General features: G+C 52.6%; 1 protein-coding gene across 1 annotated transcript; it reads right to left on the bottom strand.

Moving 5' to 3' along the window:
* Window positions 1–5,372: 5,372 nt before the first annotated feature.
* STRIP1 (striatin interacting protein 1) lies at window positions 5,373–23,427 on the bottom strand. Its single transcript, XM_027570633.1, has 21 exons — window positions 23,233–23,427; window positions 20,770–20,839; window positions 19,920–19,994; window positions 19,373–19,507; window positions 19,154–19,274; window positions 18,809–18,877; window positions 17,757–17,863; window positions 17,519–17,646; window positions 15,997–16,179; window positions 15,407–15,624; window positions 14,127–14,192; window positions 13,940–14,003; window positions 12,493–12,564; window positions 11,926–12,000; window positions 11,650–11,747; window positions 10,271–10,397; window positions 9,963–10,063; window positions 9,158–9,224; window positions 8,514–8,618; window positions 7,720–7,924; window positions 5,373–6,331 (listed from the first exon to the last, which is right to left on the bottom strand). The coding sequence occupies exons 1-21, from the start codon at window positions 23,410–23,412 to the stop codon at window positions 6,084–6,086; spliced, it is 2,514 nt and encodes an 837-aa protein (XP_027426434.1). The 5' UTR covers window positions 23,413–23,427; the 3' UTR covers window positions 5,373–6,083.
* Window positions 23,428–25,257: the final 1,830 nt, after the last annotated feature.

Genomic DNA, 25,257 nt, shown 5'->3' with positions numbered 1-25,257 from the left:
ACCCCACTTTTGTAAAAAAAAAAAAAAAAAAAAAAAAGTGTGCTGCCCAGCATAATAATAAAGATGGCAGTATTTTTTAGACCAGGTGATTGTGTATCCTCAGGGTTTGACAGTGGGTTAGCTGGTCTGTGCCCAGGGTTCAGGCTGGGCCAGGCCCTCCTAAGGGGCCAGCGGGGGTCCTGGGGGCTAGGGGAAGGTGGGCCTGCAGCAGGGCCCCCAAGGCCATTGATGCCATGCCTGGCCCTTTCACCTGCCTAGGATCGGCTCGAGGGCTGCTGGGCCCATGTGGAAGGGAAAATGGGGAGCTGGGGTGGGAAGGCAGAGATAAACGTGTGGCTGAACTGGCAGTGGAAGGGGGCTGGAATGAAAGATGGGTGAGTCCACTGAGGGCTCTGAGCTCCCCTGGGCCAGAACCGTGGGGGTGGGGCAACCCCCTTCTCCCAGATGCCCCAGGAACATGTCTGAGCTGTGGGGCAGAGACAAAAGCCAGGACTCTTTCTTGTGGTTTCAGAGTATTAGCCAATCTACCCTTCATCCCCACTTTCTGCCTTATCTCCGCAGCCTGGAAGGCAGGAAGAAAGCAGGCCCGGCCCTCCCACCCTCCCAGTAAACACAACCACATTGCTGAGAGCTCAGCCTCGGCTAGTAGCCTCTTCCAGGCACAGAGAAACCCGAGCACACAAAGACACCAGTGCTGTGCTCGTTCCCAGAGGGAGCAAGTGCCCCATCAGATCAGATTTTCCTCTAAGACAGTCAGTGTGACTAGGCTCAAGCTCCCCTCAGAAGAAACCAGGGTCTTCCTTCCCTTCCCTTCATTCGAGGGCCTGGCTGCTGGTGATTTCTCTCCTCTCGGTACTGATGCTGGCTCTGAGGTCCATGCGAGAGCCCTGCGTCCATCAGGAAGGGAAGAGTCGGAGCAGTAAGGAGAAGCAGCCCCAGCACCTCCGAGGAACACAACCCCCTTCACACAGCTGGTCAATAATGACTGGGCCTCAAACCCACACTTCTAACTCAGGGCTAAGACCAGTGCACTAGAAGGTTCTTCACCCAAGGAGTGGGCAGCAAGATTTTGGAGTTCTGTGTCACCGAGTCAGAGAGATGCAGAAAGGTTGGTTTGTTCTACAAATATTTACTGAGTGCCCACTCTGTGCCAAGCATTGTGCTGGGTGCCAGAGATAGAACAATGGTCAAGAAAAAAAACCACAATTCCCTCTCTCACACAGCTCAGGGCGGGGGGGGGGGGGGGGGGGAGCGGTGCGGTGCACGGGGAGGAAAGGATCTGTGAAAGCAAAGGAAGCAGAAGTGGGGGAAGAGAGGGATGAGAGAAGAGAAGGCAGTAAAGCCAAGAGAGATCCCCGAAGCAGGAGTGGAGGAGGCAGGCGGAGGCTGGGAGCGAACCGTGCGGGAGGGAGGCCCTGGCGGAGGAGGGCACGGGGAGGCCAGAGACCAGCTACTGGCTCCCATCCAGGGGCATCTGCCCACAGCTCATATTTCTCTGTCCAGTGACAGCTAAATGAAGAGAAAGCTAACTTTACAACCGCCCACTTCACACATAATGAATATGAATGGGCATCCCGGAGCCCGTTCCCTGGGATTATCTGTGAGCTGATGGCTTCTCCCACTGACTGGGCCATCCCAGCCGGCCTGTCCCCTGGCTGGGACGCAGGCGGCCCTTCCACCTGCTTCCCATTAGCCATTCTCCCGTCCTCCTCCACACCCTAGGCATCTCACCGCTAAGATTCAGTCCCCAGGTCTTCAGATGCCCCTGCCCCCAGCCTCACTCCAGAGGTGACCTCAGCTCTCAACCTAGGCCAAAGGCCAGGCTGGGGGCTATGCTCATCCCCTTCTGGAAAAAGAAAGGGGAAGTGGCCCCATCTGGAATCCCAAATTTAAGAGAGTTGCTAGGCTCAATGTCCTTTTGCTAAGGCCCCACTCTGCCCCAGTGAGGCCCACCCAGAGAAGCCTTAAATCTCGGTGCTGGCAGGGGCACAGACCCCAGGCCCAGAGCAGAGAGCCCTCGCTAACGGGCCCTTCAGTCCAGGCTTCTGGGCTCAGTCCGGTGTGAGAAAATGCTTCTCATGAGAGGCATTCAATCTTCCTCCCCCACCTCCCCCCAGGCATTTACACATCAACCTGAATTACAGCCCTGAAGTGCAGACCTTCTGCAGCTCCGGACAGGAACCGAGCCCGGCCCCACCTCGCCAGGAGCCGGGCATTCCCTGTACCAGGCAGAGGGAGCACACACCTCACTCCTGCCCCAGCCTCTGCCTCAGGCTTACCCTCGCCATTCTCCCCAGGGGCAATGCTCTCAGAGGCCCCGCGCCCGCCCCTCACCCACGGCAGCCTCCGCCGCCCAGTCTCTTCTCCGGGGCACTGGCTGGGGCCGGCAGAGCCTGGGCGGCCCCGCAGACGTCTGTCTCGGTGCCCACCACGTTACTGCTCCCGCTTGCTCTCGTGGCCACCTATCGACTGACAAGGAAAGTGGGAGGGTGCGGTGTTCTGTTCACCTGGACGCCCAGGGCTCCTGGAACGAGGCCTGGCCCAGAGAAGAGGCCTTCAAGGCAGGACAGCAGGGTGGCTGGGTGAATGACTGACTTTTGAAAGCCTTCTGCATAGAGAGCAGTGAACTCAGGAGGAGGGACAGGAGGAGCCCTAAGACATTGTTCTGGCCCTTGAAGGCAGGGGTGGTCTCTTCTCCAGGGGATTCAGGAAGTGGAAGCAAATTCAGAGTGGGCCAGAGTTGGAAGGGCCCTTAGCAGGACTACGAATAGCTGTCACTTACGAGCCGTGCTGTCACTCCTCAGCCAGGTCCGTAGAGCCATTATTAACTATCTTATTCAGCCCTCGTGACCACCTTGCTGTTATTAAACCAGTTCTTGCAGATAAGCCAACTGAGGCGTCGAGCTTGATGAGCTCAAGGCCCTTCAGTGAGTAAATGGCAGCCTGCAGCCCGAAGCTGACCGTGCTGAGTGACGTATGAATGGTACAAGTACTGCTTCCCCAAGTCGGTTCGTGAGAGGACAGTCAGGAAGCCAGCCGCTTGGGACAGAAGCCTAACAGGAACGGTGGGGCAGCCACACGCGAGTCCTCTGGGACCCAGGAGAGCAAGACGCCCAGGCTCAGGCTGAAAAGGAAGGTGGCAGCGACAGCCCCCGAACTACCTGAACAAGGGCACATTTGGGGCACATGAGAAGCCAGGGCAAGGCCTAGCGGACATTTGCCAACAATCTCCTTGCCAAGGACCATGCTTGTGCAAAGATTAAGTACTTACTAAAGGGGGCGCCTGGGTGGCTCAGATGGTTAAGCGTCTGCCTTCGGCTCAGGTCATGATCCCAGGATCCTGGGATCAAGTCCCGCATCGGGCTCCCTGCTCCTTGGGAGCCTGCTTCTCCCTCTGCTTCTCTCTCTCTCTCTCTCTCCCTGTCTCTCATGAATAAATAAATAAAATTTAAAAAAAAAAAGTACTCACTAAAGGTAATAAAAGAGCAAATGAATGCCTTGGTGGTAAGTGCTGGGGAATCAAAATGATTCATTAGAGAAAGTGTGTGTGGGGGGGGGGCGGGGAGGCCATGGGACATACACTTAGCAGAGACCTTGGTTGTATCCAGGCTCTGGCTCTCATTATTTTGTGCCCTTGGGCAAGTTCTTTACCCTTTCTGTGCCCATTTCTCATGTGCAAAATAGGCACTGCAATGCTGATACCTTTCAGGGTTATTATAAACAATAACATCAGAGTACTGGCTGGCTCCTGTGTGGAAAATGAGCTTTCCAGAAGCATCAGTACTGGGCCTGGTACCTATGTGGCACCCAGTAAGTGGTAACGCTTTTGACTGCCAGTTCCCTCAGATGATACGGCCACAAGGTAACCCATCCCTCAGTGGATGGAAGGAGCCCTGGACCTTGAGCCTGGTTAGCAATAACCAACATTTTGTGTAACTCAACCATTTACAAAAGGCCTTCATGTACCCTGCCCATCTCGGGAGCCAGATGAGAAAGAAAACCACAGAGAGAGGGTGGCCACTTTACCACTAGCACACTCTGTGGCTGGGCAAAGACTCTTCCTCTCCTGGGCCAGCCCCTGGGCCTACAGAGATGCAGGGGTTCACCCGCCCACTCAGGCTTCATGGCCCTTGCAGCTTTGATAATGTGTTCTTTTTTGTATAAACTGAAATATAAATTAGATATATAGGTATTTACAGACCTTTGCAAACCAAGAGGAAAAAATTGCACCTCTGACTAAGGGAAGCTTCAGAAAAGGGGAAGGAAGGAAAACTTCAGACAAGCTGGTTCAATGAGTGGAGTATGAATGTGAAAATCTATCTTACCCAAACTAAAATCTCATGATACATACTTCCTATCGGTCCTGGGCAAGGAACAGTAGAAAATCCATCACGCACACACAAATCGTGTCAGAGTCCCTTGTCTGGTGCAAGTTACCAAGGGGCAAAAAGTCGGTCAGTCACAGGGACTTCCCACCTCAGAGGTTGTGTGACTTACAGAAAAAGGACAGTGCTGGCTTTGCCCCTGCGGCTCCAAATCATACAGACTTATCCTGGAAGCCCAGCTTGGGGCCTACACTGAGGCTCAGCCCAAGACCCAGGCCAGGCAGGTACTGAACCAACAAAAGGGAGATTTTCCCCAGAGTACATTTCCTTTGTAAGCCAAGACCCCTCAGAGACTTAAGACCTCATACACATGGCCCACAGGTAAGATAAGGGACCTTCAAGCAATTCTGAAAAGAGAACAGTCCTATCATATCACCCGCAGCAGAAACAGAGCCTCAAGATGGAAGTAGGTGAAAGCGGATGTGTGTCCAGGGATCTGAGGGCCAGGTGCAGGCTCCACGAGACCTCAAACTGACACCTACCACAGAGAGTTTCCTTGCCTCTTCCCCAGCAACGTGGGCTCCCCCAACACACTCCTTCCCACTGCGAAGCTGACCGCTTCCCCAGGCTCTGGTCACAGACGTTTCCTCTCAGTCCCAACCACCTACCCTTGCTAGGCCTATAGCAGCTGACCCCCTCTCTGACCCAGCCCCTCCCTCGCTAGCACTGAAATTGGTTTGGTGGAGGCCAACTCAGGAGTGTGATCCTGGGGCTTCTACTGCAATTACATCAAACCCAGAGATACAGGACAACTTGTCACCCCAGCAGCCCGGAGCCCTGGAGCTGGGCTGAAGTGATTCCAGATTGATGTGGGGGAAAAAACACTCTGGATAAGTGCCAACTCCCCGTTTCTCCCCCTCAGGTGGGAAAGGCAGGCAGCCTGGCAGGGAACAAGTGGGTGACCCATCAATGCTGGCAGGAAAAGCCACTTTCTAGACCTGAGGAAATATTCAGGGGCCGTATTTCCTGCAGACACGGCAACGGGGATTGGTTTTGCTTCCTTTTAATGTAAACAGAATACACAAACACGTTAAAAACCCCAACGTGACACAAGAGAATACATAGAGATTTATATATAGGTATTTACAGACCCTCGCAAACCAAGAGGAAAAATGGCACCTCTGGTTAAGGGAAGCTTCTCTTCCTACCCCCTAACCCTGCCCAAAATCAAAGCACTGAGGCAGCTGTAGGAGCCTCTGCAATTGCTTCTGGATGAAACTTAGCAGGAGGCTGGAATGACATCAGAAACCCTTCAAAGCAAAACCAAACATTCCGACTTTCTGGCCCTGACCCTCCTCCTTGGCAGGCTGACATGCCAAGGATTTGTGTGTCTCTGGAAGAGTCAGCACGACCCCTGCAATTCAGATGCCAATAGCTTCCCAGCCCACCCCAGCTTTTCCCAGCCTTGGCCTGAACGAGAAACGAGCTGCAACCAACCATGTCCAAGAGGGTGGGGAGGAGTAAAGGAAGAGCGGACCCCAAGTAGAGAGCAGACTGCGGCTCGGTGCAGGACGCTGGGAATCAACTGAGGGGCCAAATCTAGCCTCCCCCAGCAGCCCAGCTCGGCCTAGGGAGGGCACAGTGGGGCTGTGCTGCCACCTGGAGGGAGGTGGGAGCACTGCAGCCACGGACCGGGACAGCCCCTGGGGCACCTCCAGGTCAGCCCTTCTTTCCTTGTCAGTCCCCTGCCCAGGAGCCTCACTGCAGCAGCTCCTCCCAAGAAATGGGCTTGGAGAAGACCTCCCTTTCTAACCAGAGGTCATAGTTCATCTGGAAGTCCTCAGGGAGGTCCACCCGCTGGCCCAGGACACTCTGCAGGCAGTTGTCCACAGGCAGGAAGTCCGGGTTGCTGTGGGCCCGGTCGTACCGCCGGGCGTTGAAGCGTTCGATATTGGCACGGAGGGCACATTCCTCTGCCTGGAAGTCCCAAGGCCGGGCATCAAGATCTGGGACAAAGCGGGAAGACATGTTTAGGAGCTGAGCCCTCATGGCAGCTCCCCGCTGGGTTCACTGAAGCTCGGGGCCAGGCTGACCCTGGCTCGAAACGCTGTCAGCCCCAAGCAGGAGACCTCCAATTCCCATCCTCAGGAAGACTGATGGGACTTTTTACTTCGATACAAAGGAAAATCAGGGGAAAAGAGAGAGGCCAGATCTACAGAGAAAGAGGCCACACTGCCGTTTTGGGGGGGACCCAGCCAGGGAGAGCCACAGGAATGACACGCTTCTCTGAAGTCACCTTCTCCCTGGCTCTCTGGGATGGATGGCAGGAAGCTGCAGAGCCCCTCATTTGCTCATTCTCTCAGTGCCCTGACCAGGGACTGGGGGGCACTCCCGCTCCACACAAATCCACAGGGCACTGCGGTGCTCACGTGGTCACCTGGCCGTGGGGCCGTGAGCAAGGAACCGGAACAGCGTGGCAGCATGTTCGGGAAAGCCCAGGAAGAGCCCACCCTGCCTGGAGGCCGACGCAGCCGCCCAGACGGGAAGGACACGTGCGGGTACCGAACAGTTACGGGTATGAGGGGGGCGCCCTGCCGGGAGCAAGAAACATGGGGGACAACACGGCTAATGGGCCAAGATCCCTGCATGTGATGGACGCTGAGCTGAAGAGAAGCTGGGTCAGATTACGCAGGAGGGGAAGGGACGCTGGGCCAGCCTCACATGCCTTGCTTAAGAGTTCGGCTCAAATTGTAAGGGAAATCAGAAGCTAATGAAGGATTTTACTCAGGGAGTTAGCACCCCAGAATCTGCTTTTCAGAAAGATCACTGGGGGGACACCTGGGCGGCTCCATCGGTTAAGTGCCTTCGGCCCAGGTCATGATCCCAGGGTCCTGGGATCGAGTCCCACATCGGACTCCTCGCTCAGCAGGGAGCCTGCTTCTCCCTCTCCCACTGCTCTGCCTGCCGCTCCCCCGGCTTGTGCTCTCTCTTTGACAAACAAATAAAATCTTAAAAAAGAAATTTAAAAATAAAATAAAAAATTTTAAAAAAAGATCACTGGGGCTCAGTTTGAGGCACTGACAGAGGGGAAGAAAAGGGGGGCAGGGAAGAAAAGGGGGGCAAGGAAGCCATCAGGGTCTGTGAGAATTCCAGTGGTGAGACCCAAGGCAGTGGTAGTAGGGAGAGAAAAGATGGGCAGTTATCTTGTGACAGTTTCTGAAAAAGGAACACCTTCCAGGGGACAGAGGAATGGGGGTGATCACATGCGCCAATCCCAGGCAGTTTCTCAAAGTCGTTCTTGGAGCTCTTATCCGGATGCTAGAGAAGCAGGAACTGGACTCTGTGGGTTCCTCGGAGGGAAAGGCACCCCCCCAGCTTTGCGCCAGAGCCTTACCATTGCCGTACGCCCAGTCGTCGTTCAGCCGATGCCGCACCTTCTGGTAGATGGCAGACATGGTCTTCATGTTGCTCTTCCGCCACTGCCGTCCCAGGTACTTGGTCTGCACCTTGAGCAGCTTCAGCACGTACAGCTGCATCATGGCCTGCTTCACCTTCAGGGCCCGCTTCAGGATGGGGGCCGACTTGAACACCACCAGCATCTGGAAGGGCCACGAGAGGGCCGGATCGAGGGCAGAGATCAACACCTGCACGACCACCTTGCTGCTCACCCCTTCTGGGGTTACAGGCAGGGGAACCGACCATCTCCGTCTCCCCAGACTGAGGGGTTTCCCGGGACATGGACTCCCACCACTAAAATCATGGGTCATCGTGAAATCTGAGGGAAGCCGTGAACTCACTCACCGGGAATGTTCCTATGTGCGTGTATGGAAAATTTCCGAGGATCCACGGACCTCCCCACCCCAAATGCATCCTCAGACTCAGGGTTAAGGGAGACTCCCAGAATCCCGGTTGTGTTACCGGTGGATGTTAAAAGGACATAGAAAAATCCCTTCTCTAAGTGTCCACTGGCTTCAGGGCACGACTGAGCCTCTTCTAGCTTCCAGTTCAACTCAGCGAGGAACCAGGCACGAGCCGTTAAATGCAAGGACGTGGCAAGAGTGAGTCCGGTGAGAAGGGGGTAGGGGCAGCAGCAAGCCTGCCCCCAGGACACCCTGGGAGGGGACAGCACGGGGTGTGGCCCTCTGCCTTGACTTCCAAGTCGTGTGCCCGCTGACTGCACTAGCTCACCATGGTCCTCGAATGCTTCCATTTTGTCAGCTTGTTCAAGATCCGAAGCAGATTGATACAGGAAAAGAGGTTCCTCCAGCAAAACTGGTTATTGTCACCTGCCTCCTGCAGGGAGAACCCGAGAACAGTTATAACCCTCACAGCTGTAGGGTGCTCAGCAGTGTCCATGGCCCGCACGCCTCTCTCGGAACTGTCGGGCCTTCCGCTCCTCAGCCCAGGAGGACTTCCATCCCAGAGCTTGGCAGGGGAAAGGGAGCTCCCTAGAATTTTTCTGCAGGAAACGTGGAGCATGATTCTGGGGACTGTGCCCTTAGCCCCCAAAGCTGGGGCATCCGCACCCAGCTCCCTCAGAGCTGTGCCCCACGGAGATCCAGTGTGAGAGAGCGAAGCCACCCGACCAGGTGAGCCCTGGGTCAGCAGCCCCTGAAGACCACGCTCCTGATGAACTACTCCCTGTATATCCACATCTTTCCCCTCAGCGAGCTCCCTCCTCTGGCCCTTCTATGCCATTTTGGCCCTTTAAAAGCCAGTCCGCAACAGGGACCTCCCATGTGAGCACCTCTATCCCTGTGTCAGGGGAGGCAGGCCCTCCACCACCACCCCTCACGCCAAAGGAGCAGCCAGGGAAGCATACAGCCACTCACCAGACTCTCGGCGGTCAGCTCCGGCAGCTCGTGCACCACGCAGTGGGGGTAATCCAGGACAGAAATGCTGCAGAGAGCAAGAGAAGCTGGGCGCCCACCCTGAGCAAAGGCTGTGGGCTGGTGAAGCAGCTGCGACAGGGCTGGCTCCTGGCCTTCCTCCCTCACTTGGGAGTGGAAGCAGGACTCCGCCTTGTGTGCACCCCCCTCATCCCGCCAGCTACAGGAGATGAAATCCCTGCTACCACAGAACTTGTACGGTCCTACTATGGCCAGAGACCAGCCCACCATCTTGTAAGGTCCAGAGACCCTGCCTTCCCCACAGCAACGAGCCTGGGGCCAGGGGGAAGATTTCTCAAGGCAATTAATGTATGCCAAGCCCCTAGTGGAGAGAGTGTCTGGCCGAGAGCTCACCCTGCGGTGCACCATCAAACACAGCGGGCCCAGGCGAGCAGGGCAGGGGTAAGAGCAGATAGGGCTTTACAGTGCACATGGCGGAGGCCCTCAGAGAGCAGGAGGCCTGGCCAGTCTCCTCAAAAAACCACCGAACAGTGAGGACAGTACTGGAGCCCTGGATGAGAACCCTCCCACCCAGGCACAGACTAAGTCACCTGTCACTAGAGTGGCTAGACTCAGACTCGACACACTGGCATTCTCCACAGCAGGGACCGTGTCTCGTTCATCTTTGTGTCCTGAGGCCTGGCAGAGTGCTGGCTTGTAGGGGCTCAACGGGCTCAGGAGGAGAGGCCAGCCAGGAGCCCTGCCATCTGGCCATACCCACCCCTTCCTGCTCCCTCATCCTTATCACCTGTTCTTGGCGGTGATGTAGGACATGATGTTTTGATTGAAGAACTTTAGGATCAAAGGGATGCAGTTGGCAAACACCAGGTGCTGGGCCATGTATTCAAACTGGAACCAACAGAAAGGAATAAGCATGCCCTTTAGGACCTCACCCTCTTTCCTCCAATGATAAAAGGCCTTGGACAGAGGACTGTGTCTTAAAACATTCATGCAGAGCTCAAGGGGGTTTGAAGGTCAAGGCCTCAGTTCTTCGGGGCCGGAGGAGCAGCAATGTCTGAGGCCCTGGCCCAGTGAATGGGAAGGCCCTGCAGGTACCTGGTAGACGTGGTTCAACTTAAAATGCTTGAGCAGCAACAGCAGGACAGCAGAGATGGCCTTAACAATGACCTCCTTGTGGCGGTTCACATCCACCCCCAGCTTCATGCTCTGCAACACCGTGGTGCTGGAAACACAGTTCCCCGGGTGAGCCACCAGCATGTACAGCACAGCCGTTCCTGGTGCTCACAGGAGAGATGGGATTCCTGAGCCTTCCCTGGGCAGAGGGCCCCGCTTCACCGCCCACCCCCACGGACATCTCAGAGATCAGGACCGGGGCTCCTTCTGCCCACCTCGCAGGCAATCCAGCTCAGCACAATGTATTTCTTGTGAGGCCCCTAACACATTCTTAGCCTGCTTCCCTAATTTCTCAGAAAATGAACTTCTCCTTTTCAAGTTCTTCCTAAGCTTTTGCTACCATATGAACTTGGGTCCCTCAAAGTGTATTCTGTGGAATTACCAATACATTGAGACGTTTCATACTATGGAGAAAAAAGGGCTTTGGAAGTCAGATAAATAAAAGCAGCACTGAGTTAAATCGGTTTCTTAATTCAGGGTTTCTCACTGTAAATCTCTGTAAGAGGAAATTTAGTATTTGACTCGGGAACCCTTCTTCCAAGGATCATTGAAGGCCTAGTGTTCTGGGACACTCCCTTTGGTATTAGCCAACCCCTGCCTCCTCCCTCACCTGGCTATCACTGCCAGACTCAAGGGGCCCAGCCCCTAGGGAACTGGGCTCAGACCTGGGTGGTACTGGCAGGCAGGCTGGAGGTCAGATCAAGGCCCAGGTCCTTCTCAAAGCAGAAAACGATCTCGGTTTGTACTCTCATATCAAAGCAAGGTCAGTGCCACAGGGAAAAACAACCCCTAAGGATTTCACTAGCGCCCTGAGATACCCACAAATATCCTGCATGCCAAATCACCAGTGAAGAGAAAAGAACCCACACCCAGCTCAGGTTCAGCTGTTGGCTGGTGAAGTGTCCAGAAGCTAAACCTACACCTCCTGGATGTCCTGATCACACAGCTTTCGAGGGAGGGTTTCGGGAAATGTCTAACACCGCCTGATTCATTTTACAGAGGAGGAAACGACTTTTCCCCAGTTCACTCAGTGGCAGACTTTTCCCAAGTTCACTCAGCGGCAGAATCCATACCAGAATCCAGGCCCACCACATTAAGCCACTTCCCCAACGGGTAAAACTAAACATTTAATCTGATACAGTTTCTTTCTTCTGAGCCAGGAATACCCTAAACTTAACCTGCAGAGAAACTGAGCCAAAGAGAGAGACAACCTAGCAAGACTGGGACCGAGAGGAAAACACGTCCCTTTCCCCTCTACTCTGTGGCCCCTGACCTGCTCCGTTCACGGGAACACTACTCACGGCATCTCCTCAGGCAGGACATCTGCTAGGATGTTGATTGAGTCCGTCTTGGCCTTTGAGGTGGGGGCTGCAGCCAGCAGGATCTTCAGCAGCGCGATCTGGGGAGAAGCAGAGCTGAGCCCTGAGAGGCAGTCCTTCCCGAAGAGCTCAGGTGGGTGGCAGGAGGGGCTGAAGGACACTGGCAGGGCGTGCTCTCAAGGCCAGTGCAGTGGGGACGGTCCCAGACCCAGAGTACTCCTGAGGAGGAGGCAACACCCCAAAAGCAGGAGCACTCACCATATACTGAGGCAGGCTGGGAAGCAAGCCTTGGTAGAGGGTTTCTGCAGGTACTTGCTCGACTTCCTCTTCTCCCTTTCAACACAATAGGTACAGATACAAAACCCCTGTCCCAACTGGTCTCCTGAGCCAGCTTGCTAGGTGGCTAGAGGAGCATCTGTAAGTACCTATGTAAATAACGACGGCAAACCTTGAATAATACAACGTGTGAGGCACTTTACCTGCAGTAACTCAGTTAATCCACACTACAACTCTGTGAAGAAGATACTATTATTATTCCCATTCTACAGGCGAGAAAACTAAAGCACAGCGAGAGCCAGTAACTGGCCTAAGTGGCCACCTACTGAGTGATGGAGCCGGGAGTCAGGGGCGGGTGACAGGCTCAGAGTCTGCGCCCTGGACCCCCACACAGACCCAAGCCACCCCTGCAGTGGGAGCGAGACTGGGAGCTTTGAGGGCAGGGCCTGGGGCAGCTTTGCAGTCTGGGCCAGCGCAGTGCCTGGGAATGGCCTGGGGGTCTGGGGTTTTGTATTTGTACCTATTGTGTTGAGAAGGCCTCGGACTCACCCCCGAGAGAGGAGAGCGAAGGTACTCCTCCTCCATCTGTGCCTGGACCTCTGCAATCGACGTGTACTTGTGCTGGAGAGAGAGCAGAGAAACACCTCTCATTCTCTGGCCGAAGCCCCACACCCTGGCAAAGACCCCACTCGATTTTCTTCAGACACAATCTCCTCAAAGAGGACTAAGTCACCACAAAGATCCCTAACTTAAGTCCTAAAATATTTTTCTAAGTGGGCACATATTTCTTTTTTTTTTTCCTTTTTTAATTTTTTCTAAAGATTTTATTCATTCACTTGACACAGAGTGAGCATGAGCCGGGGGGGGGGGGGGGGGGGGGGGCAGAGGGAGAGGGAGAAGCAGACTCCCCACTGAGCAGGGAACCCAATGCAGGACCCGATCCCAGGACCCTGGAATCATGACCTAAGCCCAAGGCAGACACTTAACCAACTGAGCCACCCCGGTGCCCCCGTTGGCATATATTTCTTAAACCCAGTCTAAAAAGCACACGATAGATTAGAAAAAAAAAAAACACACAAAGGAAAGGGGCTTTTCAGACAACCATAGAGACAGGAGAAAACTATTAGAGGGAGGGTCCAGGATTCAGAAACGCCTAGCAGCACAGGGCCCACCTAACTCACTTCTACTACAAATCTCAAAAATAGATTTCAAAAACATATCAAAATTTCCACTCCTGACATGTTGTCAGGGGAGACAGCCCTTCCCCACTCTTGATGTTTCCTCCCACATGGAGGGATATGCACGTGTAAAAAAAACCCCGCTCTCCCCTGCCCCTTTCCACACACTCACTCCTCCCTTTGCCGACTAGTGAGTATCGGGAGAGGAACAGGACTTTCTGAGCCCAACCACCTTCTCTCTTCACTTTAGAAAAAAGAAAAGCCTATGTTCTCTTCTGCTCCTCAACCAGGCTTAGCAGGGTTCCAGCACTGCCTGACCCTGGGTAGATGAGTCCACCTAATTCTGGAAGTAAAGCATTAGGGTGCACATCATTGCTGTGTTCTTATGCCTCATTGTCCAGTCGCTCTATCAGCAATAAAGCTGGTGTTTCGATTTCCATCTGCCTACTCCTCTATCTCAACTGCCTTAGAACTTGGACTTGGAAAAGGGAGGGCTATTTATCAGGCCCTTTAAAACTCCACCTATTAAAATAAAAATAAAATAAATAAAATAAAAAATAAATAAATAAAAAAATAAAACTCCACCTATCAAGTACTATCTTTAATAAACTCTCAGTTAAGTCCCCAACAAAAACTCAGCTAAAATAAATAGAACTTACAAAGAACTGTATTAAAGGGTATAGCCACGGTCCACCTATGCCTCCACCCCAGGTTCCTTCAGGCAGACAACAGTCTTAAAAAGGTTTCTCCCAACAGACTGCTCTCACTTTACTCATATGGGACCAAAGTAGGTCAAAAGCTCATCCAAAGCCACCTACCTGTTTCAGAGTCTTGATGCTTTCATGGATTGGCCTGGGCAGCCCCACCACCGTGTTCGTGTCACTGGAGAATAAAGAAAACCCTGTGTTAAGCCTAGACAGCAATTCGCCTCAATCCCTAAACACCAAAGGCCAGGAGAATGAACTCCCGTTACCTTTCTTCAAAAGGATGTCAGATCACACTCACCTGCCTAGGGTGTAACCTATAAACTTGCTGCGGCTGGATTCCAGGAACATCTCAATGTCTTTCTCTCTGTCAAAGAGAAAGAACGAGGTTTTTATTAAATGTTATTTCAAGGTGTCATGGTCAATAAAACATAGAATGCCCAGAAATTGTGAAGCCAGAAGAAAAGGTCTCCCACCATTGTTTTTCTTTTTAGGTAAACAAGAAAAGAAAAGAGAAAGAGAAAAAAATGAACAAATGAACTAAAATCTTCAGACTATTTTAACATCCTCTATAATGTTGTTGGATCAATAACCTGAAACTATATTATGTGTAACTAGTTTACCAGTAAAATTAAGGTGCTACCTCAAACTGAAAAGCATACTTTATTCAGCTAACAAGTCCGTTTGTCAAAAGAATTTCTCAAATATTTAAAGTTATTACAACAATTAGACCTATCAACTACAGAGATTTTCATATGAGTCCTGGGTCCGTCTTAAACAACTGGCACACCCTGCATGAGGACTAGTTTTGTACTGCCATCACAAATAACTGAAAACTGGGGTTTCAGATCAAGAAACTGACTTCTGTATCCTTTCACGTGTCCACCTATTTCTTAAGTCGGTGCTTTTTTTTTTTTTTTTTTTTAAGATTTTTATTTATCCATTTAAGAGCGAGAGCAAGGAAGAGAGCACGAGCAGGGGGAGAGGCAAAGGGAGAGGGAGAAGCAGGCTCCCCGCTGAGCAGGGAGCCCGATGCAGGACTCAATCCCAGGACCCTGAGATCGTGACCTGAGCCGAAGGCAGACGCTTAAGTGGCTGAGCCACCCAGGCGCCCCTAACTGGTGCCTTTTCAAACAGATGCCATTTCTACATATCCAGGTACCTTCCCACCCATTGATTCATGCACACATATCTCAAACACCTTAATTACGATTCTAAAAACTCTTCCTTAATCTTGAATTCTTCTGTGAAAAACCACATGCAACTCCAGCAAGAGTGCAGATGGGTTCAGTTAAATGTCCTGGTTTTCATTTTTCCTATTCCCCCTTCATGATAGTACAGCTAACCAAGAGCTAACTCATCTTACTGACTCAAGAGCCATACAGGGGTCTCTCTGAGCAAGTCCAGCACCCTGAGACCTCTGGGCCAACAGAGGGTACTTTAAGAGAGTTCCATCCCAGAGCCAAAGTCAGCCTGGCCCCACAGAGGACCTCCTGTGGTGACTCAGGCCAGGTGCCAGGCCTGGGGGTGGGAGGCCTCTGGTTTCAGGAGCCAGAAGTGCGCCAGAAGTCTGAGCCTCACCTGACCTTGGGAGCCCACGGAAGCCCTTTGGGGCAGGCGAGCCTGTCAGTCTGAGGGTGCTGTAATGGGGGAGGCATCACTTCATCCCGCTCAAGGGGGAATGTCTCCCCCTCCAGACTGTTGTCATCATCATTCTCCTCTTCCTCTTCTCGAGAGTCATCAGCTTTGTAGGGATCCCGCTCGTTGAAGGCATCCAAGTTGTCCTGTTTTATCAGCGCCTGAAAACAGGGGGAAGGGAAATCAGACAAGTGCCAACCGAGCAACCACAAAGGGCAAGGAGGCTAGAGAGGCTGTAACACAGAAAGGTGGTAGGCAGAGCCAAGAGCAGGGGAAAAATCTGAGAGGAAGTCAAGGCTGGGCCCAAAAGACAAAGCCTTTCTTGCCCCAGTGCCTCAAAAGTGCCATGCTGTGAGTCCCCACGATAAACTGGACCCTGGGCTAGAGACACAGTGTCCCTGGCCCAGAGACCTTCATTGGGACTAGCTGGTCAGAGATGGTTTCCAACAACAGCGCTCACCCAGGGATCATGCTGCCATGTGCTGTGCACCTCGGGACCCTCGGGACTCCCAGGGGACATCCGTCACCCTTACCTTGTGCTCCCGACGGCCCCGCTTCTGCTGCTGCTCAATCAGGTCCGAGGCAGACGCCGGCGGGGAGGCAGCCCTCATGTTGCGGATCACCTTGATGCTGTCCTCGGGCAGCGGCGGGAGGCCCAGGATGGTGCGCTTCTCAGCCTTCATGCTCTGTAGCTCCTCAAAGCCACCCAGTGTGCACTGCATCGTGGACAAGGGACGGGGCCGGGCTCAACACCTCCGCGAGTGGGTCCCCGAGCCCCGTGTGACACCACAACCCGCACCAGTCTCTGAACAAGGGACTGATCACACAAGGATCCAGTGACGCCAACGCGGGAGCAAACAGACCAAGGGAAGGAGACATGCAGGCTGACTGAGCTAGTGGACACGCTTAGCTCTGTATGTATGATATACTCTTCAGATCAAGAAGGCAGACTGAAGAGCCTACCCCTTCAGGTTCCTAGACAAGTCTGTGAGACTCACATGCTTCAAAGGCTGTACATGCCAGTCTTTCAAATTGGGGATACACTTTTAGATACTCCAAAAAAAAAAAAAAAAAAAAAAGCTTCCTCTCAACATGCCCCTAGAAGCCAAAACCCCAGTGGTATTCAGCTTTTATCTCTGGCTTCAGTGAGGCTCTGTGAGGAACCAAGAGGATGTCTGACCAAAATAAAATGCACACACCACTCTAGAGAGGCGCTAAACTCACTGAGCCTGGCTCCACAGAGCTGGCCTGCTCTGCAAGGAGGAAGCGAGCCCCAAGGGGACGAGGAATCCCACCTGCAGCTCCTCTCTCTGCTGAGGTCACTCCTCCAAGTGGGAAGGGCGCTGGGCTTCGCTACTGACAATGGCCCCCAAGCCAAGGGTGCTAGCCATTCCTTCCCCAGCCAGAAACAGTCTCTACACCACCCCCGGAGGGAGACGGCACTAGCACAAGGTTCGCTCTTGCTCTTTTGCTTCCTTCAAGTGACCTCTGACTGAGGGGACCCAATTACACCAGCTCTACTTCTGCCTCCAATCACTTCATATACTCCAGGCTCGGAAGCAGCCTGTCTGGGGAGAAGGCGTTTTATGACTAGAGAAGCAGCTTGCAGGAGTCAGAGAGCCAACAGTCTACTCTGACCCAAGGGCCAAGTCCTCTTTGGCTACAGTGAGGCAAAAGTGTCTTGTTTTGTTTTAAACCAAAGTTTTATAGTTTAGTTATATATTAATTTATATATAGGTTTTCACATAATTCAACATTTAAAAAGATATGCAGTGCAAAGTCTCTCTCCTGCCCTGACCCCTAGCAGCTGAGTTCCCCTTCATAAAGTTTTTTTTTTAAAGATTTTATTTATTTATTTGACAGAGAAAGAGACAGTGAGAGAGGGAACACAAGAAGGGGGAGTGGGAGAGGGAGAAGCAGGCTTCCCGCTGAGCAGGGAGACCGATGCGGGACTCGATCCCGGGACCCCAGGATCATGACCTGAGCCGAAGGCAGTCGCTCAACCAACTAAGTCACCCAGGTGCGCCCTGAGTTCCCCTTCAAGGAGGTGCTCACCAACACTGTCTTCCAGAGCAGCAAGAGAACTTTCTTCATGGGGAAGTGAGGGGCATGGCCGCTGCAAAATTTGGTCACCATCCCAAACAGCATGATGGCAAATGGTTCATTGTTGTACAGGGGGGAACCTAGGGGTAACACAAAGGGATCAGGACCAGCAGGAACAGGGCCCTCCCCAAGGCCAGCAGCCTCAGCTCCCAGGCAGGGCCTCAAAACCCCAGGATCTGCAGGGCCCTACCCAGCTCAGCCCTGAAGGTCTGTCGCATGGTCCTCCACTCAGCCTTATCACCCTCACACTCCTGGTGAACAGTCTCCACAATCAGGTACATGATGTTAAGCAGGACCCTGGGAACAAAAGCCAGCTCATAATGGTGCAGAATGGGGAAGCAAGGGAGTATCCTGGCTTCTCCACGGTCCAGCTAACAGGAGGAAAGCACGTGCACAAAGGCTAGTCGGTGGCAGAGGGCTATAACGCAGAGAAAACTAAAAGTCCCACAGAGCGCCCCATGGGGTGCCCTTTCTTGTCCTCTGCTATTAAGGGCATGACCAGATCTTACTCTGCTTTGCATTCCAGCATTGAGCTAAGTGCTTATCAAAGCAGGTGCTTCATCAATGGCTGAATGGATTAATATGAACAAGAATGGCCCAAAGCATTTCTGGCCCTAAGCTTCCTGGAGCAAGAAGAGCTCAGAGGTGGGAGTGAGCTGCGGAAGTAGGTGCCAGATCAGATGAAGCAGCGCAGGGTCAAAGCGAGAACAAGCAAGTGCTACTGTGATGGAGCGGAAATCGGGAGCCAGCGGGCAGCGCCCAGGGACCCGACCGCAGTGGGGAACGCCACGAATGGCCGGTCTGAAAACTCCCAAACTCACAGAGACAGATGCTAAGCCTCACAAAAATGGGAAGGTGATCTCACTGTTCAGCAGTTGCTATTACTTCCTGTACAGCCACAGAATATCATGAAGGAGATGGGGGTCAAGCTGCGCACCCGAAGGTGGAGCCAAGGAGCCACGTCGTGCGTTTCACCAAGCACAAAGTATCGTCAGCAGCAGTGTGGGCAGGAGGCCGCACGTCACTGTGGCTCTATCAAGTGGCTTCACCCTAGATTTCCTGTGGGTGGGGTCTCAGCCCAGAGCCCCACTGAGGGAGAGCCCCCCCGCGGGGCCGACTCAGGGCAGACGGAGATCGGCGTGTGCAGAAGGCGCGCACACACAGCGAGGGCCCCGGAAGACGCCCTCCCGCTCCCGGCTCTGATCTCATTCTCAGGGAGCCCAGGCTTGCTGCCTGCCTCACCTCAGGTCTGTGCTGTCGGCCAGGGAGATGGCCGGCTTCCTCACTGCGCTGCTGCACGCCGCACTGTTGCTGCAGGAGAGATTTGGGAGTCAGGCCTTCCCCCAGGAAGGAAGACAAGGAGTCGCCCTGACAAGGGCGCCCAGTAGGGGGGACTGAAACGCTATGATAAGTGCTTTGACTGCCCGAGAGGCCACAGTTCAACCTGAGTGGTCAGAATAGAGCCTGGGACCACACCGTCAGCCCCAGTTGGCCCATTCACCCTTCTCAAAACCACTGAGTTCTGCCAGCTCTGTCCCCTCGCCCCCTGCCTCCCCTTCCCTACTCCAGCTCCTCAGAACAACTCACTCTATCTCCATGTTCAGAAGCTCCACCAACGCATTGAACGTGCCCACCTCCAGGAGCAGAAAGATGTTGTAGCGCATCCAGGACTGCACCTCTGCCTCCGAGCTGCACTCTCCAAAGGTGCCTGCAAACATAGGGCACAGCTCACGGAGTCCCTCCCGGTATCGGGCTGGACAACGTCACTGAAGGCAGCGTCAGAGGGCCTGGGGGCCTGCTCGGTACCTTGGGCAACATAGAGAATTGCTCGAGCCACCTTGAGTCTTTTCTCCCTGGCAGTGACTTCCAGGCCATCCAGGAGCCTCATGGCATGGGTACGGTGCTGGTTGGTATCCAGCTCGGTCCATTTCTTATCTGTTACTGCAGGGCAAGAGACCAGTCGCACTTGAGCCCAGAAAAATCCTCACAATGGAATGAACACAATGTTAACTCACCAAATTCAAGACTGCCACAAGACCAGAAAACTCAGAAAGAAAAGTTACTCTCTAGGTCACGCTGCTGCTCTACGAATTTCCAGGCTGAAACACTGCTATTTTTGGTGCAATTCTAATCACAGAAAGCATTCCCCCCCCAGTACTCACACTCTACAAAGCCACCACCAGAGCACCAGCAAGCCCACCCTAAAGGTCACATGTGGCCTGGAGCAGTCAGGGTTCGGCAGGTTTCTTAGGCCAGGCCAGGACGACTCAAGGCACTCAGATGACCAAGAGAAGCTCTGCAGCTGTCACGGCACAGGGTCAAAGGAACCAAGAAGTGCAGAGAATCATCTCACCGTGGATCCGGAAGTCCTCCTCAAAGCATTTTCGATTCATCAGGAATTCTGGCCCTTCTGTGTAGCTGTAAAGCTCTATCAAGAACAAAGCTTCATCAGCTCCATGTCCATGTGCCATAGCAGGTCACACACGCAGCAGAGAATATAAGGCATTTGCCTCTAGGCCCCACTCTGTCCCTGAGTCACAGTGACTCCGGGACTATCCAGTTACTAAGGGGATCTTAATGCTCCGACGTACATAACGGAGAGAGTGCTGACTCCCCTCGCGGCAGATAATCAGAATGCCGGTTACACATAAATCCAGGCACTTCCAGTCCGGTGCACGTCAGTCCCACCATGCCATGCGAGGTGGACTACCACCATGGACGTGTGTCTCTTAAGTGGCCATGACCTCCTAGCTAGGACCTGCACTGAGAAGCCTGAGGCCTGAGAAGCAGCTCAGGCTAGCCCCACATGACATGTGGAGTAGCAGTGGCAGCAACAGATGTGCACAGATGCAGGCAAGACCTACTGCTCTAGGAGAGACCACTGTCAGGCGGACAGTGTATGGCCAAGGAGCATCACTGTCTGCGACTGGGCCACAGCCAACCGAGCTGGCCGCACAGCAGAGGTGCTTCACCAAAGTAAAGGAAAAGCCAAACATATGAGATACACAAAGCTTGAACCCCGTAATTAATATGTTTATATATATATATATATGTTTATACGAACGCTATATATGTGTATATATATATCATTACTAGCTAACCAAAGGAAAACATGAACTCCAAAATGACACTGACTCTTAATTTTATTAAAGACCAATACAGAAAACAAACACCTCCCAAGAGTAGGAAGGTCTGTGCTTTACCTGCGAGCTCTGCAGCCCACTTGTCTGTGTCAGCATATTCAAACTCCAGATCTGGCGACTCGGAATAGCCCTGCGGAGAAAAAGAGACAGTAATGCCAAAAGGAAGAGATACATATGCGTCCAGAGACGCTGCTGTGTTACAAGACACCACTGCCTCCCCTTTCTGAGGTTTTATCACATTTTGTCTCCGGGCCTAGCTCAGGTTTCCCTGTTAAGCCCTTGCAGAGCACCTTCCACTTTTCTCTAAGAGCACAACTTCTCATTATATACCAGCATGGGTGTGTGTTTCATGTCTGCCTCTCCATGACACTGCAAGTTCCTTGAGGAGGAGAACTTTGTTCACTCTGCTCACCAGTAACTTCACAATGCCCAGCACGCTACCTCGCCTGAACGAATGAATGAAGAGTTTATAGTCAAATAAACGCTTGTTAGATAAATGAACACAGAGCTTCTATGTATTCTGTGCAGTGAATGACCCGTTCCACATGGTGCTAAGATGCCGGAAGCCTCACTTCTTTCTGGCTAGTAGTAGGCCATCAACAGCTCAGGACAAAATGAGTACTGACATTCTCAGCTTTCCTGCTTCTCTCAAATTTCAGTGAGAACTGACAGACAGAGAAGGCGGCAGCCTAACAGAATGGTTTCCCTCCCACACACAGGAGAGAAATGTGACAAAGAGAATCTTTTCACTGCTGGGGGGGGGGGGGGGATAGGTGATCACCCAGAACACACCATCTTGAGAGCCTTGTGCTGGGAAGAGAGAAGAGGTGATGAAGTAGGTAAAGTCCTCAGGCTTAATTCCAAGCTACTTGGGAAGAGAAAGACCAGCCACAAAATGACATAACAAACCCACAGACACCGAAAAACATGAAGAACTCCACTCTGTCAGAGGCAACAGAGTGTGTACACTTTCACAAGTTACTGAGCTTCAGTTCATTTATGGAATGGGGATGACGAAAATCTATCCTGAAGGTTTTTAAGGACTAATCAGAATTATGTAGCGCAAAGGTGGCTCTCCTCAAGTGATGGCCTCCCTGTCCTCCAGGCATCGCTCAAGCTCCCGGCCGACTGATTCCAGCTAGGCCCAAAGAGCTGGGTGCAGAACCGGCATCTCTAAGAAAATAAATTGAAACAGATCTCTCAGCTTAAACGCGTTCACTGGCTGGCCTTCCACATGTTGTGTCTATATGGAAACTAAAGGGTAGGAGAAATTTAAATCGCATCAAAGGGTATTTATTTGCTCTTTCAAGGCTACCTAGGGAAATTTTAAACTGTTTTTAAACTGTAACTCCTCTCCTGATGAAGGCGGGTTCACCCCCACCACTTTGATAATCCTCCATCACCCCACCAGGCAAAGGCTCCTAAAAAGTCAGTTTCATTGCTTTTTCAAATTCACCTCAAGCTCAGAGTATCTCTATTTTGGACTTGCCAAATTTTGACACGTTTTACCAGAGCTTTGCACTTGCGAACAAAATACAAAAGCTTGAGAGGAACTGATTTCACATATCAGTCTTTGGTATGACCTGGTATACTGCGTCTGGACAAGGAGGAATTCCTTCTCATTAATAAGCGCCTCACTGCTGATCAGCCTCTGAGTTATCTCTGGTGAAGGAGACCTCACAGTAAATACTCTGGGAACGTACTGATTAAGAAGCCCTAAGATGCTGCGACGTGTGTGTCTTCATTCATGAAATCTACATTGGGAGGGAGTGGGAGGAATTCTTTAACTCGGGGTGAGGTGACTAGTCAGCTTCAGACTATGGTGTCTCCGGAACCAGAGGAAGAGCCCACTAGCAAGAAAGGGAATGTTGAGCCCTAATGCTTGTTTACAGTGTGTATTTGTGATCGTTAACAGTTCGACATCGGGCGGACTAGGCACTGTCAAACGACAGCCCGCACCTGTAAATAGCTAAGGTCAGACTGAATAGGGAATGTTACTCCCTCCTACTCTCAAAATCTCCGGGCGCGTAGTACTATTAGTGATAATTAGCTCCGTCCGCCCCCCAGCTCCCTTCCCTGCCCACACACACCGCCCACCGCACGCTGCGGAGCCCACAGGACAAGCCCACAGAGATGATTAGGGGTCGGGGTGCAGCCGCCCGCCCCCTGGAGCGCACGCAGACCACTGACTCCTCACCCCCGAACTGGGGCCGGGGGCGGCTTCCCCAGGGGCTGGGGCCTGGAGGCCGCACCCTCAGCCCCCGCCCCAGAGAAGCAAACGAGGAGCCGCCGGCCCCGGGAGGTTCTGGCAAACAGCGAGCTCGGGATGGGACCCTGGCCTCACGCCCCTGGCACCGGGGCTGCCAGCCTTGCTTCCTGCTCCTTTCGCTGTAAAATGACAACTCTCCCACCGGGCCCTTTCCAACCCTCCGGGCAGCCCAGCTGGAACCCGAAGGAGGCCCCGAGCCCGGGTCCCCCGCCGCCACCCGCCCGGTGCTATACTCGCCCCCCGAAGCTCCTGACCTCCGAGTCTTTGCGCTGGTTGCGGTTGAACTCCCGGGCTTTGCCCCCGGGCAGGAGGCCCCCGCCGGCCCGCGGGGCTCCGGGTGGAGGCTGCGCGGTTGCCGGTGGTGGAGGTGGTGGCGGCTGGGGCTGTTTGTTGTTCATGATCAGTGGGCCGGGACCGCCGGCTGCCGGCTCCATCTTGGCTGCTCCACACCCCCGGCTCAATTCACGGCCGGTAGCCGTGATGCAACTCCCGCGTGATTTCCTCCAGGAACGCTCCCTGGTCGCCATATTAGGTGTGGCGGCAAGTGCTGGAAGCCATCTTGGCTGCCCAACACCTCGCGAGATTGCGTCTGCCGGGACTCTTACCTTTCTCTGTCCTTTTGGTTTTCGCCCCTATTCAGTACTTGTTTAGGTGCAGTTTTATCTGTGAGTACTTCCATAGCTCCTTAGGTCAGTTTAGTTGCGCCCACCTCGCTTTAATATAACTTTGCACGTGACACTGTTACAGCTCTGTTCAAAGCTTAGGGGATAGAACAGTGAACAAAATGGGCACGATCCCAGTCTTCACGGAGTTTACACTCACCTGGGGGAGATACGCTAAACAAATGAATAAATCAATAGAACAATCAGTGTTGTGACAAGCATACATTCATCGTTCATTCAACAAACAATAAACGTCTCTGTGCTTCCAGGCAGTGCGATAGAATGGGGAACACATCACGTTCCCGCGCTAATGGTACCTGACATAGTACCGAGTAGGACATTGACACAGTGAACGATGAGCACGCAAATACGACATTAGAGAAAGAAGTGCTGAGAAGAAACAAAAAGTAGCGTAAGGCATTAGGAAGTGGCAGTGGTGATGGGACGCATGGCTATGTTAGGTCGGATGCCAGGGGTGGCAGGCCCGAGAGTACGATTTTAAATGAGTTCTGAAGAACTGAGAACCAAGCAAAGCGCCCTGGAGCAACTTAAGCAGAGGGACCTGAGGTCGGTGTGGCAGGTGAGTGAGCCAGGGGAAGCATAGGAGGAGGTGAGGGCCAGATAATGCAGAGGCACATAAATGCAGAGCATGAAAAGAATTTTGAATTGTATTCTAAGTGAGATGGAAAACCATCAGAGGGTGTTAACCAGGGAGCTGTCATGGTCTAATGTATACAAGACCAATCTGGCTGCTTTTTGGAGAAAGGATTAGGGAGTTGACAGTGGATGAGGGTAGGCAGGTTCGGAGACTTTATAGATGACAATGACGGTGCTTGCACCAGGATGGAGTTAGGATGTTTCCATATTGTGTGGGTAGATCCTAAAGGATTTAGTGAAAGGCTGGAATCCTATCAACAAGACAGAGTGGAGTAAAGGATGAGTCCTAGATTTTTGGCTTGAGTAACTAGGTGAGTGGTTGTGTTGCTTATTAAAATAGGGAAGTCTGGGAGAAAGAAAAACAGGTTTAGGAAGAAGATCAAGATTTCTGTTTTGGACATGTCAAATTTGAGATGCCCATTAGACTCCTTAGGGGTAACGTTTGATAATTACCTATTACTATGCTGTGAAGTCCTTAAAGGCATTTTCGCCATCTTTGTCTCTCCGGAGCTCCATCTTGGCTACTCCAGCTCAATTCTCAGAAAGTCCCCATGTTGCAACTTTTGCGAAATTTCCACCACCCAACTAGTAGAGGTACTTTAAAAGTCTTTGTTGTAAACTAATAAATAAATCTAAAGCCACTGTGTTGCTACGTACTCCTACTGATCTTCCTGTCTTTTGCCCCCTTCTTCTCATATCCAGTAATATCCTTTGTAAATTAGCATTTCGTCCAAGCAGGGCTGGGCCAAGGTGATAGGAAAAACCAAGGAATTTGCAGGAAAAGGACTAATGCACCAAGGACAATGCACCACTAATGCTGGATAAAACCAGCAGGTCCCACAAAACCCAACACATAACTGCTATCTAATTTAGTGACCAGTTTGGCCAAGTACTAAGACGGACCTACCACAAGCTGGGGAGTGGGTGGGAATAGACCTTTAAACATCCTATACTGTTTCA

Source organism: Zalophus californianus, chromosome 4 (assembly GCF_009762305.2).
Source record: "Zalophus californianus isolate mZalCal1 chromosome 4, mZalCal1.pri.v2, whole genome shotgun sequence".
NCBI classification, from domain to species: domain Eukaryota; kingdom Metazoa; phylum Chordata; class Mammalia; order Carnivora; family Otariidae; genus Zalophus; species Zalophus californianus.
Note: the sequence above shows the minus strand (reverse complement) of the source record. Positions and strands in the feature narration are given on the sequence as shown.

Excerpts from the sequence above, each read along its gene's own strand:
- STRIP1 (XM_027570633.1), bottom strand. The coding sequence starts at position 23,412 with ATGGAGCCGGCAGCCGGCGGTCCCGGCCCACTGATCATGAACAACAAA. Across the intron at positions 12,001-12,492 it reads TTCGCTCTCCTCTCTCGGGG|GGAGAAGAGGAAGTCGAGCA; the intron begins GTGAGTCCGAGG and ends TTGTGTTGAAAG. Across the intron at positions 6,332-7,719 it reads CGACTGGGCGTACGGCAATG|ATCTTGATGCCCGGCCTTGG; the intron begins GTAAGGCTCTGG and ends GCTTTGTCCCAG.